Source organism: Camellia sinensis, chromosome 13, assembly GCF_055761805.1.
Source record: "Camellia sinensis isolate YWXY chromosome 13, ASM5576180v1, whole genome shotgun sequence".
In the NCBI taxonomy this organism is placed as follows: domain Eukaryota; kingdom Viridiplantae; phylum Streptophyta; class Magnoliopsida; order Ericales; family Theaceae; genus Camellia; species Camellia sinensis.
In genome coordinates this window covers 102,455,545-102,470,983 of record NC_138973.1, presented here as the reverse complement: position 1 = coordinate 102,470,983, position 15,439 = coordinate 102,455,545, and the positions used below count along the sequence as shown (strand labels likewise).

At 35.6% G+C, this 15,439-nt stretch overlaps 2 protein-coding genes and 1 pseudogene across 4 annotated transcripts; 2 read left to right on the top strand and 1 right to left on the bottom strand.

Moving 5' to 3' along the window:
• Positions 1-255: 255 nt before the first annotated feature.
• Positions 256-8,093, top strand: LOC114315711 (uncharacterized). Of its 3 annotated transcripts, XM_082903023.1 has the most exons (12): positions 256-464; positions 547-760; positions 1,150-1,248; positions 1,370-1,492; positions 1,711-1,773; positions 5,142-5,285; positions 5,370-5,474; positions 5,718-5,828; positions 5,932-6,206; positions 6,516-6,788; positions 7,263-7,543; positions 7,690-8,093. In XM_082903023.1, the coding sequence occupies exons 5-10, from the start codon at positions 1,753-1,755 to the stop codon at positions 6,541-6,543; spliced, it is 684 nt and encodes a 227-aa protein (XP_082759149.1). In that variant the 5' UTR covers positions 256-464; positions 547-760; positions 1,150-1,248; positions 1,370-1,492; positions 1,711-1,752; the 3' UTR covers positions 6,544-6,788; positions 7,263-7,543; positions 7,690-8,093. The 3 variants fall into 3 exon arrangements, with proteins under 3 accessions (XP_082759149.1, XP_082759147.1, XP_082759148.1); XM_082903021.1 differs by lacking the exons at positions 256-464; positions 547-760; positions 1,150-1,248 and adding an exon at positions 2,087-2,147 and having other exon boundaries at positions 1,368-1,492; XM_082903022.1 differs by lacking the exons at positions 256-464; positions 547-760; positions 1,150-1,248; positions 7,690-8,093 and adding an exon at positions 2,087-2,147 and having other exon boundaries at positions 1,368-1,492; positions 6,499-6,788.
• LOC145805596 (tRNA-dihydrouridine(47) synthase [NAD(P)(+)]-like) lies at positions 6,663-7,728 on the top strand. The gene is made up of 4 exons (XM_082900760.1): positions 6,663-6,788; positions 7,263-7,340; positions 7,409-7,543; positions 7,690-7,728. The coding sequence occupies exons 1-4, from the start codon at positions 6,663-6,665 to the stop codon at positions 7,726-7,728; spliced, it is 378 nt and encodes a 125-aa protein (XP_082756886.1).
• A 1,252-nt stretch (positions 8,094-9,345) lies between the features above and the next one.
• On the bottom strand, positions 9,346-10,250 carry LOC145805595 (secreted RxLR effector protein 161 pseudogene; annotated as a pseudogene).
• Positions 10,251-15,439: the final 5,189 nt, after the last annotated feature.

Genomic DNA, 15,439 nt, shown 5'->3' with positions numbered 1-15,439 from the left:
TTGTGTTGCTGATAATTACAAATAAAATATCAGAAAATACAAATAATAAAAATTACAATAACTATTGTAATGGTTAAGGTGTCGGAAATTCCACTACAAGAATTAACGGCATTGATTTGACGGCATTTAAAAAAACGCCTCTGTTTCTAATTTTTTACGGCGTTTTTTTAAACATCGCATTCTTATTGACTAATACGACACCGTTTTAACTTCCGAAAGCGCCTTCAAATGTTTTTCGCTTTTTTTTTTTACTATACCCTTGATTTCACTCTCTCTTGGTTCAAACCCTTTTTTTCTCTCGATTCAAACCCCTTCATTTATTAATCGATTAATCTGTAACCTTTCTCTTCAAGTATTCGATTCACCCCTTCGTTTATTCGATTCAAGTATTCGTAGATCGTCGATTCGCAGATCATAATGTGCCATCTCAAGTTCGTGTTCGAGTTCGCAGGTCTTTCTTCATGGTAAGTGTTGATCAGTCTCGTCTCTATCTTCTCACATTCAAGTTCGATTGAAGATGATACTTACTGAAATCATTCGATTCAGGTATGCTAGGTTTTGTCTACTTTATCATTCTTAGATCAGATTGATTGAAGATCTGTTGATCGATTGAAGGTGATTTCGAAGTTCAACCTTCTTCAGCTCGGTGATTCAATCTCAGATTCATTCGGCGATTTCAAAGTTCTCTCTCCATTTCAAAGCTCGGTGATTCAATCTCAGATTCGTCCGGCGAGGAGAGTGAGCACCATCATCTACCAAGGTGAGCACCATCGTTTCAGAAAATCTCAAGCTCTATATCTCTCTCTCTCTTCCTATCTCTCTCTCTCTCAAGTTCTTCCTTCCCATCGATTCTTCTCCTAGGGTTTTCAATCAATGTTTTGAAGAATTTTAATCTCTGTTTTTTATTGTTCAGTTTGGATTGATCAATCAGTGTTTTACACATCTCATTTATTTTTCCCAGATCCCCAGAACTGATTTTTCAACTAGTGTTTTTTATTTTTTACTCTCTGTTTTTTTGTTACCCTGTTTTAAACCCTAAATTACCCTGGTTCAAAATGACCTATTAGATCTGGATATTATTGAACTAACAATATGTCTGCTTTCCAAGAATATTGTATTTTACTATTGAGCTCTTGTTGTCCTACCCAGATATTTGGCAGTGTGGGCATTGCTTGTCTACTATTGGGACTTATCTTTTCATTCTTTCGGCGTCCAAAAGCTGTTATCACTCGTTCACAGTATATTAAGGTACCTTTTGCATTGTGCTTTATGTATCCATATGAAATTACCTACTTCTGCCTTCTGTATCAACGTAATGGTTATTTGCATGTTCAAGTTGATTATAGGCAATTGACTCGATAATTTGTAGGAAGCAATTGAACTAGGTAAGAAGGCAAGAGAATTGAAGAAAGCAGCTGATGCGCTTCGTCAGGAGGAAAAGAGTGGCTCAAAGGGAAGGAAGTGGCGTAAAAATGTAAAGGCAGTAGAAAAGGTATTAACCTTTATCAGTATTGTTAGCTGAAGGGTGCCTTGCCATGGCTAAAAGGGAAGGTGCATGGTTTAAGTCCACCCTAAGACATAGCAAGAAAATTGGTACATCTTATAATTTGGTGTACTTCAGCCCAAAGTTGGTTTTACAGATGGTGTATGGTCTAAGATACAATACGTTGAATTTGAATATCGGGTACTGACTTATTCTTAACCTTGTAGGAGCTGCTTCTTCTGGAAGAAGATGTAAAGGCTTTAGAAGAGATGTATCCTCAAGGTGAAAAGGTGATGGTTTGAAATTTTTTTAATGTGCTGACCTGCACATTTTTTCAAAAGCAGTTTTTTAGAATATGTTTTCTGAAAAAATTTCAATAAAACTAAAAACTAATTTGATGAAAGAAATGAAAAAATAAAAAACACTCATCATTTTTATATGGTTTTATCTTTTTTTGGGTGTAGAAGTAATTTTTAAAAATCTGAAAATATTATTTTTGATGTTTCTTTTTGTCAAACTAATTTCTATTTGAAAAAAGAAAAAAGAAAAAGAAGAGAGATCTGATTTTGTCTCCTGACTTTGCTGCTTGATTCATTCAGGCAGAGACTGCATGGGCCATGACTGTTCTTGGATACTTGGCCAAACTAGTGTTGGGGGTTTTAGGGTAAGTGCGAATTTTATGCATATCATTAATTGTGACTTTGACAAACAAAATGTTATTTTGATTTCCTTGAAACTGTCATTTTTTGGGGTCTCTGCAGAAAATTTTAGATGAAAATTGTGTTATCACACCAAAAACAAAAAAAAAAAACAAATGGAATTTAAAAACATTTCTTATGGATAACATACGGATGATGTTTAGTTTCTAGTTATTTGTTCTGGCCTTTAATTTTAAACGCAATGTATTTGGGGATAGGGAGCTTGCTTTGATGCGTATGAAGTATTATATTTCTTATGGGGATATTATTGTTGGGTAAATATAAGATGATCTACATCTCTTTCGTATTGATTGTATTTGCTTTCTCTTTTTATTATCATATGCGTTTCTCCTATACCTTACTTCACACTCCACTATTCGTTTGTTCTTGGCATTTAGTTTAGGTGTGAAAAGAGTCCAAATTCTCTCTTTGGAGCATGACCAATCAAGAAAAGTTCTATGTTCTAACTGTATGGAAATTCCTTGAAAGCTGAAGGACCTTGAAGGCTGAAAGACCTTAAAGAAAAACATTGAAATGCAATTTTGATGGCACCGTTAATACACATTAATAACATTGGCAAATCACCTAATTAGTTTATGGTTCTCTCTTAGATGATTTTGTTTGAACACTGTAGTTATTGAATTCTATAATGTATGCTAGTTTAATTCTAGTTATGACATGGAGATTTTGGCACGGGTCTCTAATTTAAATTACAAAGTAACATTTTGTGCATACTGTTATAGGGGGATTGTGCATGATAACTATGTCATTTGCTATGCTTCTAGCTAATATTAGCATCAGAACTTCATGAGATATCAGAAAGCTATGTGGTTGTGTTGGCTGCATTTAGTCAGGGATTTGAAAACTCGATTGTAGTGTTGGTCTTATCACAAGTGTGCCAAGGCAGTCGAGTGGCTGCGCTATTGCTCAGGACTTCAACCCATGCAGTTGTCATTTTCTTTTCTTCTTCCCTGCTTCCACAACCTGACTCTGTCAGCCCATATAGTAATTAGTCGAGTTGAGAGCTCCAGAGATGGTGAAATATACAGGGAAGACTCAATGTCTGAAACATTTCCAAGAGGAAATATTAGTTTGTCTTTTCCCTGGTGAGATTTTTCAAAATGAATATTTGGAAAATTGGGGAAAAGTTAAGTTCATCTCTTTTCTTTTTCTTAACTCAATTGTGACATTGACATAGCCATAGGTGTAACAATTTTGAGGTGTGTCTAACAAAGGTTAGGAAGAGTCCCATGAGTTTCTTAGAAGTGTTGGTGTTTCTTTGCATTCACTTATTTAAAACAATATTCTAAGCAAAGCCTACATAAGACACGTTGGCTTATCATATTGATTGGTTTAGTTTTCCTCTTTCTTTATTAGCATCTTAATTGAAATAATATAATTCTAAGAAGCATGGACATGTCTAAGAAGGTGCACGTTCGTGTTTGACATGTATTTGACACACATTCATTGGACACTTCCTAACATGTGTTAGACACATAGGAAACGCATTATAAGTCTAAACAAATAACTTAGAGGATACAATGATAAAAGAAAAGCAATGTAATTTATATATATTAATCCCTTATCCTTTAAACATTAGGAATTAATATTATGTTGTATTTTATTATCTTTGAATGAAATATTGGTATATATGACATATAATAAATATCTATAAACTTGTATACTTGTGTGCATCTTCCACATGTGGTGCCTTGCATTTTTCTAAAATTGATGTGTTGGTGTGTTTGTATTGTGTCACATGTCCATATTCGTGTATGTGCTTCTTATATATAATTCTTCCTTGCCAGGACCCTTTTAAGATTTATATGCATGACATGTGACTATAGTTGCTCATCATGTTTCGGGTTAGTTTTAGTTAGTGCCAAGCCCAAAACCAAAATGGCCAAATTTAGTTCTTAAAAAATGAAATCATGTTCAAATTGATTATGATATGATCATATGAACAAAACTAAAATCACGTTCAAAATGAAGTTGAGATCAGGTTGGTTGGGGTTGGTTCTCTTAATTGAGAAGGATTTTGTAGAAACTGCAGTTGTGTCTCTCAATACTATAATCCAAAATTAATTATAGATATAGAGAATCCTTCATCCTCATTAGCTAAAGTGAGCAGAATTTGTAATTGTTTCTCATGATTTACATAGCTGCTTTGATTTTTTGCCCAAATATTTACACCGAAACCATCCAAAATAAGCAACAAAAACCAAACCCTTCAAATAAATAAATAAATTTGAAATAGATCATATTATATTATCAAAGAACAAGGAGAAAAACTAGGACAACTACGAAACTAAATAAATTAGTAAATAAAAAAAAAAAAAGAGAACGAAAGGGGAGAGGGAGTTGAAGAGGATAGAAATAAGAAAAAAGAAGACGCTAAATAAATTAAAATGAAAACTCCTTGTTTGGTTGTTGGGTTGTTGGAATTGGCCATGTGAAAAATAAGACGCCAAATACTATGTAATGGAAATTACTTACACGAAGAACTTGTGAGTTCAAATGTGGAAAACTCTATATACATAAAACTAGGTTAGTATTTTCTTATTGATTTTATGTTTAAGTTACAAGGTTAGAATCTAGGGGCACTAATGCTGAAGCATGAAAGAAGCCACAAAGGTTTGGTCTGTATTGTATCTAGTCCACCTTTCCTAGCTTCTGTAATTAACAGGGCAAACATGAATATCCTCATAAATCAGCCTTCAAGTTATTATTAGTTACACATGAGATACCATTTATTTGGTACATATGAGTAGTGGAAATATATTTGGTAATCTTCTGAACTATGTGAAATGATACTCATGGTTCCTCTGCTTGAATTAGGTTAGAGCTGCTTGCAAGTCCTTGCCCTTGACATTGTACCTTTACTTTTGTTAAGTTTTGACCTTGAACTATTTAAATAGTTATTAAACTTCTTTGATTGTTCTATTCTTACTGTTATACAGGAGAAGGAACAGTCTACTCTTCGTGCACAGAGCAACTCTGTTAGAAGCAGCAAAAGCCGGGCTAAGATTACTGAAGAAAGCGTGCCCAAGACTGTGAAGTTCCAACCCTTCATCCAAGAAGAAGCCTTAGTTAGTATACACAATGTATGTATAATTGTTTTGCACTATCCTTGAGTATTTAATTTCTTCAGGTTTTGTGTTAATATTATCTATGTTAATTCCCCTCAGGATGTTTTCCCAAGTACAACAGAGCAATTCTTTGACCTATTGTTGAATGATGACTCAAATTTTATAAATGAGTATCGTTCAGTCCGAAAGGACACTAACCTTACTGTAAGTACCAAGATTTTATGTTGATAATGTTTATTTGTCTTCTGAAATTTTATGATTTCAATTGGTTAAATAGTTTTCGCATGATGATCAATTTGAGAAGTTTTCAATCTTCAGCTTGGGTAATGATTCTTCGTCAAATTTAGGTAGATGTCGACATCAACAGGCAGTGATGATTCTTCTTTTTTATGTTGTAATACTTAAAAACTTCTATTAGATAACACTTGTATTCATGTTGAATTGCAGGAAACTGAGGAGATGATTGCAAATGTTCTTGGGGTAGAAGCTTTTAGGCAGACAATTGCTGGTAACATTCTTGTGGGCAGCTATTGTGCCTTCTCTAATAAAGGTGGCCTGGTAAGAAATTATATCCTGCATCTGTGGCAGTCTTATCAAACATCAGGTACCAAAATTTTATCTTCTTTTGTTGTCGGTTCTAATGGAAATTGTGTTGGAGCAGGTCCATCCTTATACATCCATTGAAGACTTGGATGAACTTTCAACCCTCCTTCAGGTCCCTTTGGTGGCAGGGACTGTGAACCGTGTTAGTGAAGTGATAGCCGCTGGCTTGACAGTTAACGACTGGACAGTGTTCTGTGGATCAAATACTACAGCAACAGAATTGTCAGTCATTGAGAGTGTCTTCAAGTTGCGAGATGGTGATGTGGGAATTTCAGATGGCTACAGGTGGCGCAAGTATGGACAAAAAATGGTAAAGGGAAATCCTCATCCCAGGTGTGTGCCTATCTTTCTGTTTAACCTTTTCTCTATGCATTGTAATATTTTAAATATTTTATGGATTTTTGCTAATATTTAAAAGCTGTATCAACACACCCTAAAATGTCATGAATCATAATAAAATGCTTGCGTTGATGTAATTGTTTTCTATACTATGCTTTTCATCAGCATGGGATTCCGGGCAATTAGTAATTTCCATTCCATTAGAACTCTCAAAAAAAAAAAAAATCCTTCATTTCCATTTACTCTGCAACATTTTATGTATTCATCATGTCATAAATTACTATAGTTTTGATATGTGAACAGGGTCAAGATTCAGAATGGGCGCTGCTGAGACGTCATTCACCTGAAGAATTGTTTGGGGTTCAGATATGTGGGGCATATCCTGACACAGTTGCACGGATAGTTGAACTTATAGATCAGGAATGTACAGTGGACTTCATCGATATCAATATGGGGTGCCCAATTGATATTGTTGTTAACAAAAGTGTTGGATCAACTCTTCTTACAAAACCAACGCGTATGAAAAGCATTCTACAAGCAGCTTTTGGTACAATTGATAGACCTATTACTGTCAAGGTACTGAGTAACATTTCATATAATTTTAACTTCTGTTTAATGCCTAATAAAATGGTAAACTTTTTAAAAAGAAAAGTCTCAAGTGAAGATCCATCAGTTTATGTTGTTTTCAGATGATATAGTTTTATTGTTTTAGTTAATGGGACTATAGGAGTGAACTTTAAGCTAGAAATTGTGGAGAGAGAATTTAGAATCTAAATGTTCTAGGTTACGTAAGGCTTCAGACAAAATATGTAGTGTAATTTTAGCAAAAGTAGAAATGGAAATGGAAATAGAGTAAAACTTGTTGGCTCCTAGATACATAAGAATGACCATTCCAATATTTGGATTGATTATGCATAAAGAAAGAGAGATTGAGAAGGATGTAGCCCATAGAACTAGAGCAAGATGGATGAAACTTCATTTGTTCTTTTCCTGATTGTGATTGAGCTTGTCTGAGACTGATATGCATTATGTTGTTTGTTGTTACTCTAGGTACGAACAGGTTATCTGGAGGGAAAAAACCGCATTGATTTGTTAATTGAAGATATTGGAAAATGGGGAGCCAATGCGGTAACGATACATGGGCGATCACGTCAGCAACGCTATAGCAAGCTTGCTGATTGGGAATACATTACCAGTGTGCAAGAAAGGCTCCCGATGCTTTGCAAGTCCTGGGGAATGGTGATGTCTTTACATATTTAGACTGGAACAGGCACAAGTCTGATTGCCCTGACCTTTCTACATGCATGATTGCTCGTGGAGCATTAATTAAGGTTCGCATTTGGATCTTTGGCTTGCTTTGATTTGTTTTGTTATGCTGCAATTTATATCCACATAATATGTTTGTGTATTTTTAAACACTACTGTTTGAATTCTCTGGCTTTTGTAAAACATGAATATTATATTCTGTTCTTTGCAGCCTTGGATATTTACTGAAATCAAGGAGCAGAGGCACTAGGACATAAGTTCTGGGGAACGTTTAAATATTTTGAAGGAGTACGTTCGCTTTGGACTAGATCATTAGGGTTCTGATGCTAAAGGAATATGATGAAGTTTTTTTTATTTATTCTTGTTCTTTTACCTTTTTCCCCCCTCTAATTCTTTTTATCTTGTTTAATTGGATTATAGTCTGTTGCATATAGTTTAGGCTCATCTTTGGATATAGTTGGAAGACAAGTGGTATTTTTAATATTATAAGTCATATTAGTGTGCTTTCTATTCCTTTTTAATTTTTTTGGGCTTCTTGACCATTTTGATTTTAATTGATGTATTTAAAAGCTGAATTGTTGCTATTCTTAGGTATGCAATGCATTGTTTCTTATTTTTAATTTTGTTTTCAAGCTTAGTTTATTTATTATTTTAATAAACATCAATTATTAGTTCTTAATAATTGTTTGACAGGTATTTTTTTTGTTCAACCATATAAAATTAACAAAATTTAAAAATTTAAAAAAAAAGCCTATGGCGGCGTTTAAACAACGTCACTATATCCCACCCCAACGGCTAGATATTTAAAATGTATAAATGTCTATGACGGCGTTTTCAAAAACGTTGCTAAATGTCATAGTGACGTCATTGAACAGTTAGGTAGGACATTTGGCCGCCTATACTAATGTAATGACGTTTTTCAAACGTCATAAAGTTTTAGCGACGGCCGCGTTATCGACATTTGGTACTAAACGTCACAAAAAGAATTAGTGACGTTTTTAGTACTTTTAGCAGCGTTTTTTAAACGCCGCTAAAAGTGGATTTTCCGGCAGTGTTCGCTCTCTTTAAAGAGATTCAAGCCCTCTACGATTAGGCAAAGCCTCACACTGGTGCAGCAGAAAAAACCTTGACTTGTCCTTCCCAAGATACAACAGCTCGACTAAGTCGTATGGTTCACCAATACTGCACAATTGGTTGAACCCAAAGCTTTATCACATACACCATTTTTTATTTGCCTGATGATCTCACACAAAACATAATAAAGCAACAAAAATTTCTTCTCTCCTCCAAGTTAAGAAGTTAGATCAATTTATAGAAGATGAAACTTGTTAGGCAAGTGGCTTGGAGGAGAAGACACTTAGTGGATAAGAATAAGAAAGGAAATTGGTAAGCAATTTCTTTGGAAGACTTGTCTTGGTAACTTGGTGGGCAAGTTTTCTTGGAGGAAAAGAAAGGATTATCAAGTTATTTGGAGCCCAATCACATAAATATAATCTATAACACATTATAGTATTAAAATATTTGCTAACAATTCCTCCACCTATTTAAATATTATAGGTAACAAAAATTGAGATTATTAGGCAAATAAGGATATTATGCATCATAGTAGGTGTGCTCTGCATTGAACCTCCATTAGTGAAACAATAATATATACTCCGGAGCCAATAGCATGCTTAGCATTGAACTATGACTGCTTAAGGGAAATAAATAATTATTGCACACACATAATATTCCAGGTGTTTATATAAGCTTTAAGAGCCAGCACATTACGGTCTTGTGCGATCGTAGGATTCATGAGTGTGTTTGAGAATTAGCTCAAATCTCATAGGTAGCGGCCCCACTACCACACTCACATAGGTGAATTCTGTCAAGGATGCTGCTGTAACTATGACACCCCACTCAATAAGAGTTACAGAAATTCATTAAGAGTTTTTTTAATAGCTCAACCTCTACAACGTTACAGGATAAATGCACTTGCATTATAGAGATGGGTAAAAAGTAATTTAGTGCATTTCTCACGGCCATCATATGATCGTTTTTCTCATTGAACCCAATTACAGGATCTGTGGTCCCTGGTCCCTGGGTTGAGTATCCTCATATATGACTCCTGCTATATTTAATGGGCTTCAACCCCATTCCCTTCGATGTATTCCAAACTCTATCTCTTGTTAAGGCCTTAGTTAATGGATCTGCAAGATTATCACTAGATTTAATATAATCCACATTTATGATGTCATTATTCAGATAAGATCTCACAGTACTGTGTTTTCTTCTGATAGGTTTGGATTTACCATTATAATAACAGTTATTAACTCGACCAATTGCTGCGGTGCTATCACAATGAATCAATATAGGTGGAATCGATTTTTCCCAACAAGAGATTTTATTTAACAAATCTCTCAACCAATTTACTTCTTCACTAGCTGTAGCTAAAGCAATAAGCTCAGCCTCCATTTTTGAATTAGCAATAATGGTTTGTTTTTTCGATTTCCAACTTATAGCACCACCTCCTAATGTAAATAAGTAACCAATGGTTGATAATGAATCGCCTGACAAGGTATTCCAATCGGCATCACTGTAACCTTCAAGTATTGCAGAATATTTATTATAAAACAAGCCATATTTTATGGTACCAGATAAATATTTCATAATGCGCTCAATGGCTAGCCAGTGATCACAGCCAGGCTTTCTAGTAAACCTACTAAGTACTCCAACTGCATAGGCAATGTCAGGTCTAGTATAGTCAGTCGCATAATGCAAGTTATCAATCATACTAGCATATTCATTTTGATTAATTATATCCTCATCATTTTCAATAGGAAATAAACATACATGAGGACCAAAAGGAGAAAGAACATGCTTGCACTTATGAAAATTATATTTTCTTAAAATTTTCTCAACATAATGCGATTGATCAAGAAATAACATGCTTGCACTTATGAAAATTATATTTTCTTAAAATTTTCTCAACATAATGTGATTGATCAAGAAATATACCATCACAGGTTTTGGTAATTTTCATTCTCAAGATATAATTAGCCTCACCAAGATCTTTCATATCAAAATGGCTACTAAGCATATTTTTAGTTTCCATGATGATAAGCAAATTAGAGCCAAATATAAGTAAATCATCCACATAGAGGTTAATAATGACATGTGATTTTTCTTCAGATTTATAGTAGATACATTTATCACATTCATTTGTTTTATAGCCATTCTCAGTCATGCAGGAATCAAATTTCTCATGCCACTGTTTAGGGGCCTGTTTTAAGCCATATAGGGATTTAACTAGCTTGCACACTTTACTTTCTTGACTAGGTTCCACAAAACCTTCTGGTTGATCCATATAGATTTCTTCACCCAAGTCTCCATTTAAAAAGGTTGTTTTAACATCCATTTGATGAATTTTTAGATCATGAATTGCAGCCACTGTAATTAATAATCTAATGGATGTAACTCTAGTAACCGGAGAAAATGTATCAAAAAAGTCAAGATCTGCTTATTGTTTAAAACCTTTTGCAATAAGCCTTACTTTATATTTATCAATAGTTCCATCCGGTTTAAGTTTTTTTCTCAAAACCCATTTACAGCCCATAATTTTACAACCTGATGGTAAATCTACTAATACCCAAGTTTTATTGGATAACAATGATTCTATCTCATCATTTACAGCCTCGTTCTAAAAAACCGAGTCAGGAGATGCCAAAGCTTCTTGTAAAGTTAATGGAGTTTCCTCCACATTAAAAACATAATAATCAGGGCCAAAATATTTTTTTAATTTGGCTCTTTTACTCCTTCTAGGTCCAAAAACTATATTATCTGGTTTTGCAAAAGAGGAGTAGAGGAACCGGTTTCAGATAAAATATTTTCTTGATAATTTTGACCCCACCATTTTTAGATTTAAAAGGAAATTTTTTTTCATGAAAAATTGCATCCCCTGATTCAAAAATTATTTTGTTTTCAATATCAAAAAATCTATAGGCTATACTATTTGTTGCATATCCAAGAAATGCACAAGTGGCAGCTTTCACACCTAATTTAGGTCTTTTAGGGTCCACAAGTCTAACAAAAGCTAGACAACCCCAAACCCTCAATCTCAAATTTGGCTTATGGCCTTTCCACAATTCAAAAGGTGTAACTTTTATTTTTTTATGTGGCACTCTATTCATAACATAACATGCAGTTAAAATTGCTTTGCCATACAAATTTGAAGGAGCACCTGCTTCAATTAGCATAGCATTTGTTAAATCAGTTAAAGTTGTATTTTTTCTTTTTGCTACACCATTAGATGTAGGTGAATATGGTGGAGCAGTTTCATGGATTATTCCCAACGATTGAGCAAACGAGTTGAATCCAAAAGATTCATACTCCCGGCCTCTATCACTTCTATATCTCTTAATCTTTTTACCGAATTGATTTTCAACTTCAAGAAGGAATTCTTTAAATTTTTCAAAAGCATCACTTTTATTTTTCAACAAATATACATAAGTGTATTTTGAAAAATCATCAATAAAAGTGATAAAATATCTATTTCCACCACGTGTTAAAATTCCTTCAAATTCACATAAATCAGTGTGAATTGATTTTAACAATTCAGTATTTCTCACCACACTTTTATGAGGCATTTTAGTTATTTTTGCTTGACTGCAAACTTCACATTTCTCAAACTTATTTGTTAGTCTGGGAATTAATCCTAAACTACTCATGACTCCCACATATCGACTATTAATATGACATAGACGAGCATGCCAAAAATTCATAGAAGACAGCATGTAAACAGAAATATGTGCTTTCTTATTCTTAACATTTAATTTAAATATTCCATCACAGGCATACCATTTTCCCACAAATATGCCTTTTTTAGTGATTACATATTGGTCAGATTTTGAAACCAGCTTTGTTGAGCAAATAACTTGACATCAAATTTTTCCTCATGGACGGTGTGTACAACACATCTTTTAAAACAAGCACACATCCAGAGGTAAATTTTAACTCAACATCCTCACACCCGAGCACCTTGGTTAAACTGGAGTCACCATGCATAACAGTCCTCTCCTCATTAAAAGGAGTAAAATCTTTGAACCAATCTTTATCATAGTAGACATGCCTATTGGCACTAGAGTCTACCAACCACCCTTCCACAGATTAAACCATAAAAATATCTCTAATCATAGCCACAAATGGTTCCTCGGTAACGTTAGCCTGTGGTCGAGACTGTTGTTTTCGAAATTTGCAAGTTCGAGCAAAATGCCCACTTTTGCCACACACAAAACATGTCACATTTGTCAGATCTTGTGAAGGGGGTTCTTGGTTTCATTTCTTTTGCCTCGGGTAATTTTTATTTTGCGGCCTTCCAACATTTTTTCAAATTTTCTTAACTAGTTTCAAGTGACTATTTTTATAAAATCGACCTTTAGGTAAAGTATTTCTCGAAGTTAAATTTACCTTTGCAATGGAATGTTCTTGTGTCATAAGCGCATCTTCTCCTCGTGCTTCCTCCTCCACCCGAATCCGTGTGATTAGAGTCTCCAAGGACATCTCTTTTTGCTTGTGACGCATTGACTACTCGAACTTCCTCCAAGATGAGGTAGTTTGTCAACAATACCTGCTACAACAAGATTATCTCCAATTTTGATGCTTTCAGATCTAACTTCAACCACTAACATTTGAAAATCTTGAACTTGCTCCACCACTGATTTTCTATCTATCATTTGATAACGGAAAAAACAGCTTGCAGCATATTTTTTAACGCCTGCTGTAGACGTCCCTGAACGTCCCGGGAGGATGAGTCTCGTTCTATTCATTTGGGCTCACTACAAGTTCGGTCTCTCAAATTGTCACGGTTCTAAATCTGAACCAAAGAGTCCAAATCCAGCAAATCGTTTTGAGAAAACAGATTTTGAAAGAAGTGTCAAACATGGACTGCTTTGCCAGATACAGAGTCGCCACCTAAATATTTTATTTTGGGAAAATTTAGGAAACCCTGACTCGTTTGCCTAAGGCCATGTGTCCGTCATCACCAAAGTTGCCTCGGCTCGGGAACTTGGGTACGATTGGGGAAGGTCACTTCGTGAGCACCCCCGCTCGCCCGATCAAAGATCGGCCTCTACTAACCATGATATCTATTTTTGGAAACATTATGCGTTCTTATTCCGGTTATTAGCCTAGATTTACTATGTGATGCGCACAGCATACAAGTATAGACTGGGTCGCCTGAATTGGAACAAAACATTTCATGTTTGTTTATTTGAAAATGGTTTGATGGTGCTACCCGCAAGTAGGCTAAGACGTGGATTTGCCACCCTCGGATGGGCTTAGAAAACATGATTTTGCCACTATCTAGTGGGCTGAAAACTCACAGTCAACGAATTGTTCCAATTCAAATAACCCAGCCTTCACCCACAAGCATTCAGGCAATTATATCATATAAGCATATAGCCTCATGGTAAGCATGCTATCATGGCAGTCACTCACACGCATGCAAAGATGCTAAAGCATAAAACTTACCGAGTACTCCAAGCCAAAACAGAAGCTAATTAGAAATCCATGCACGATCCTAACTATACAGAAATGCCTAATGCAACACATGTAAAAATGCAACTATAGAAGGCTCGGCTATTCTAAAGATGGCATGCGAAATGCTACAACTAACAAGTATTCAACTTGGAATTGAAATATAATGCAGTTAGTATGATGCGCTGAGCCCGGTGCATGCAAAACAGATGAATGAATGCAAACATGCTATCATACTGTATGCTAATTGAAACATGCCCTAATCTAACCATCATAAGCGGGTAAATAAAAGGGAGAAAGACGTGGGGTTGGAAGACATACATCACACACACGCACACTTATTACAGTTGTGCCCTCACTCGGAGGGTCCGAATAAATAATATACAGTTCCGAATAAATAGTACAGTCCGAATAAGTACAAAATCCTAATTAATTAGCAAATTAATCTAGGAAAGCAGTAAATTGCACGCAAATCCGTGGACCGCCTCAGCTCTGTTCCGAATGATGGATGATGCATGCTCGAGTTACCTTGCGCAGAAATCTATTGCGATGCCCCGATTCGCCTCTATTTGCAATTGTTCTCGGGATGTGTGTCAAGCTCCTGAAGGCTGCCGATTTCTGATTTGCTGCAACAGAGAGCAACACAGGGGCATGGCAAAGTATTTTCACATATGTATGCATGACTACTCTTCAGAGAGTGTAGTCATCGATCCTCGTGCCACCAATCACGCATCTCGATGCATGATGGCCGAGGAGTCGATTTGCACGACTCAATATGAAATGAATGCACATATGGACACAACAAGGCCTAAACTTTATCATGGGTAATCCGGAGTGTCGGCGACAGGGAATTGAGACACGTTCCGTCACTCGTAGTACGAAACGTCCCTCGTTTCCCGTGCTTGGGCTAACTCCTATCCCAAACATTATGCAATATGCATGATATGCATGAACGCAACCCTAACATGCAACCTAGCATACACGATGCTATGAAATGGCATACACAATGCACGATGTAACGAGGTATACACAATGCTCTAACATACAACCTAGCATACACAATGCTATGAAATGAAATGGCATACACCATGCACGATGGACTTACACCAACATGAGTGGACCTCAGCCACACTCACATCAGTAGCCATTAGGTGAGAATGGGACTATCGAAATATGTGCACACATGCACGCAAACCGAAGACCGATCCTAGGCATAACATGCAACTCTAACAAGGCATGGCAAGGGATGCGAGATGGCATACAAACTCACAAATTTCAGCACTGAAATATGATGCTAAACAGCCCTGAAACATGGAAAAAAAGCACCCGGTGCATGAGATGAACCCCGAAACTCGAAACTAGGAACATGGAATGACTTATAGCTATACAAAGCATGCATTATTTGATCATGAAGTCTAAAGACAGAGCCAAGGCAGTCCCAAAATATG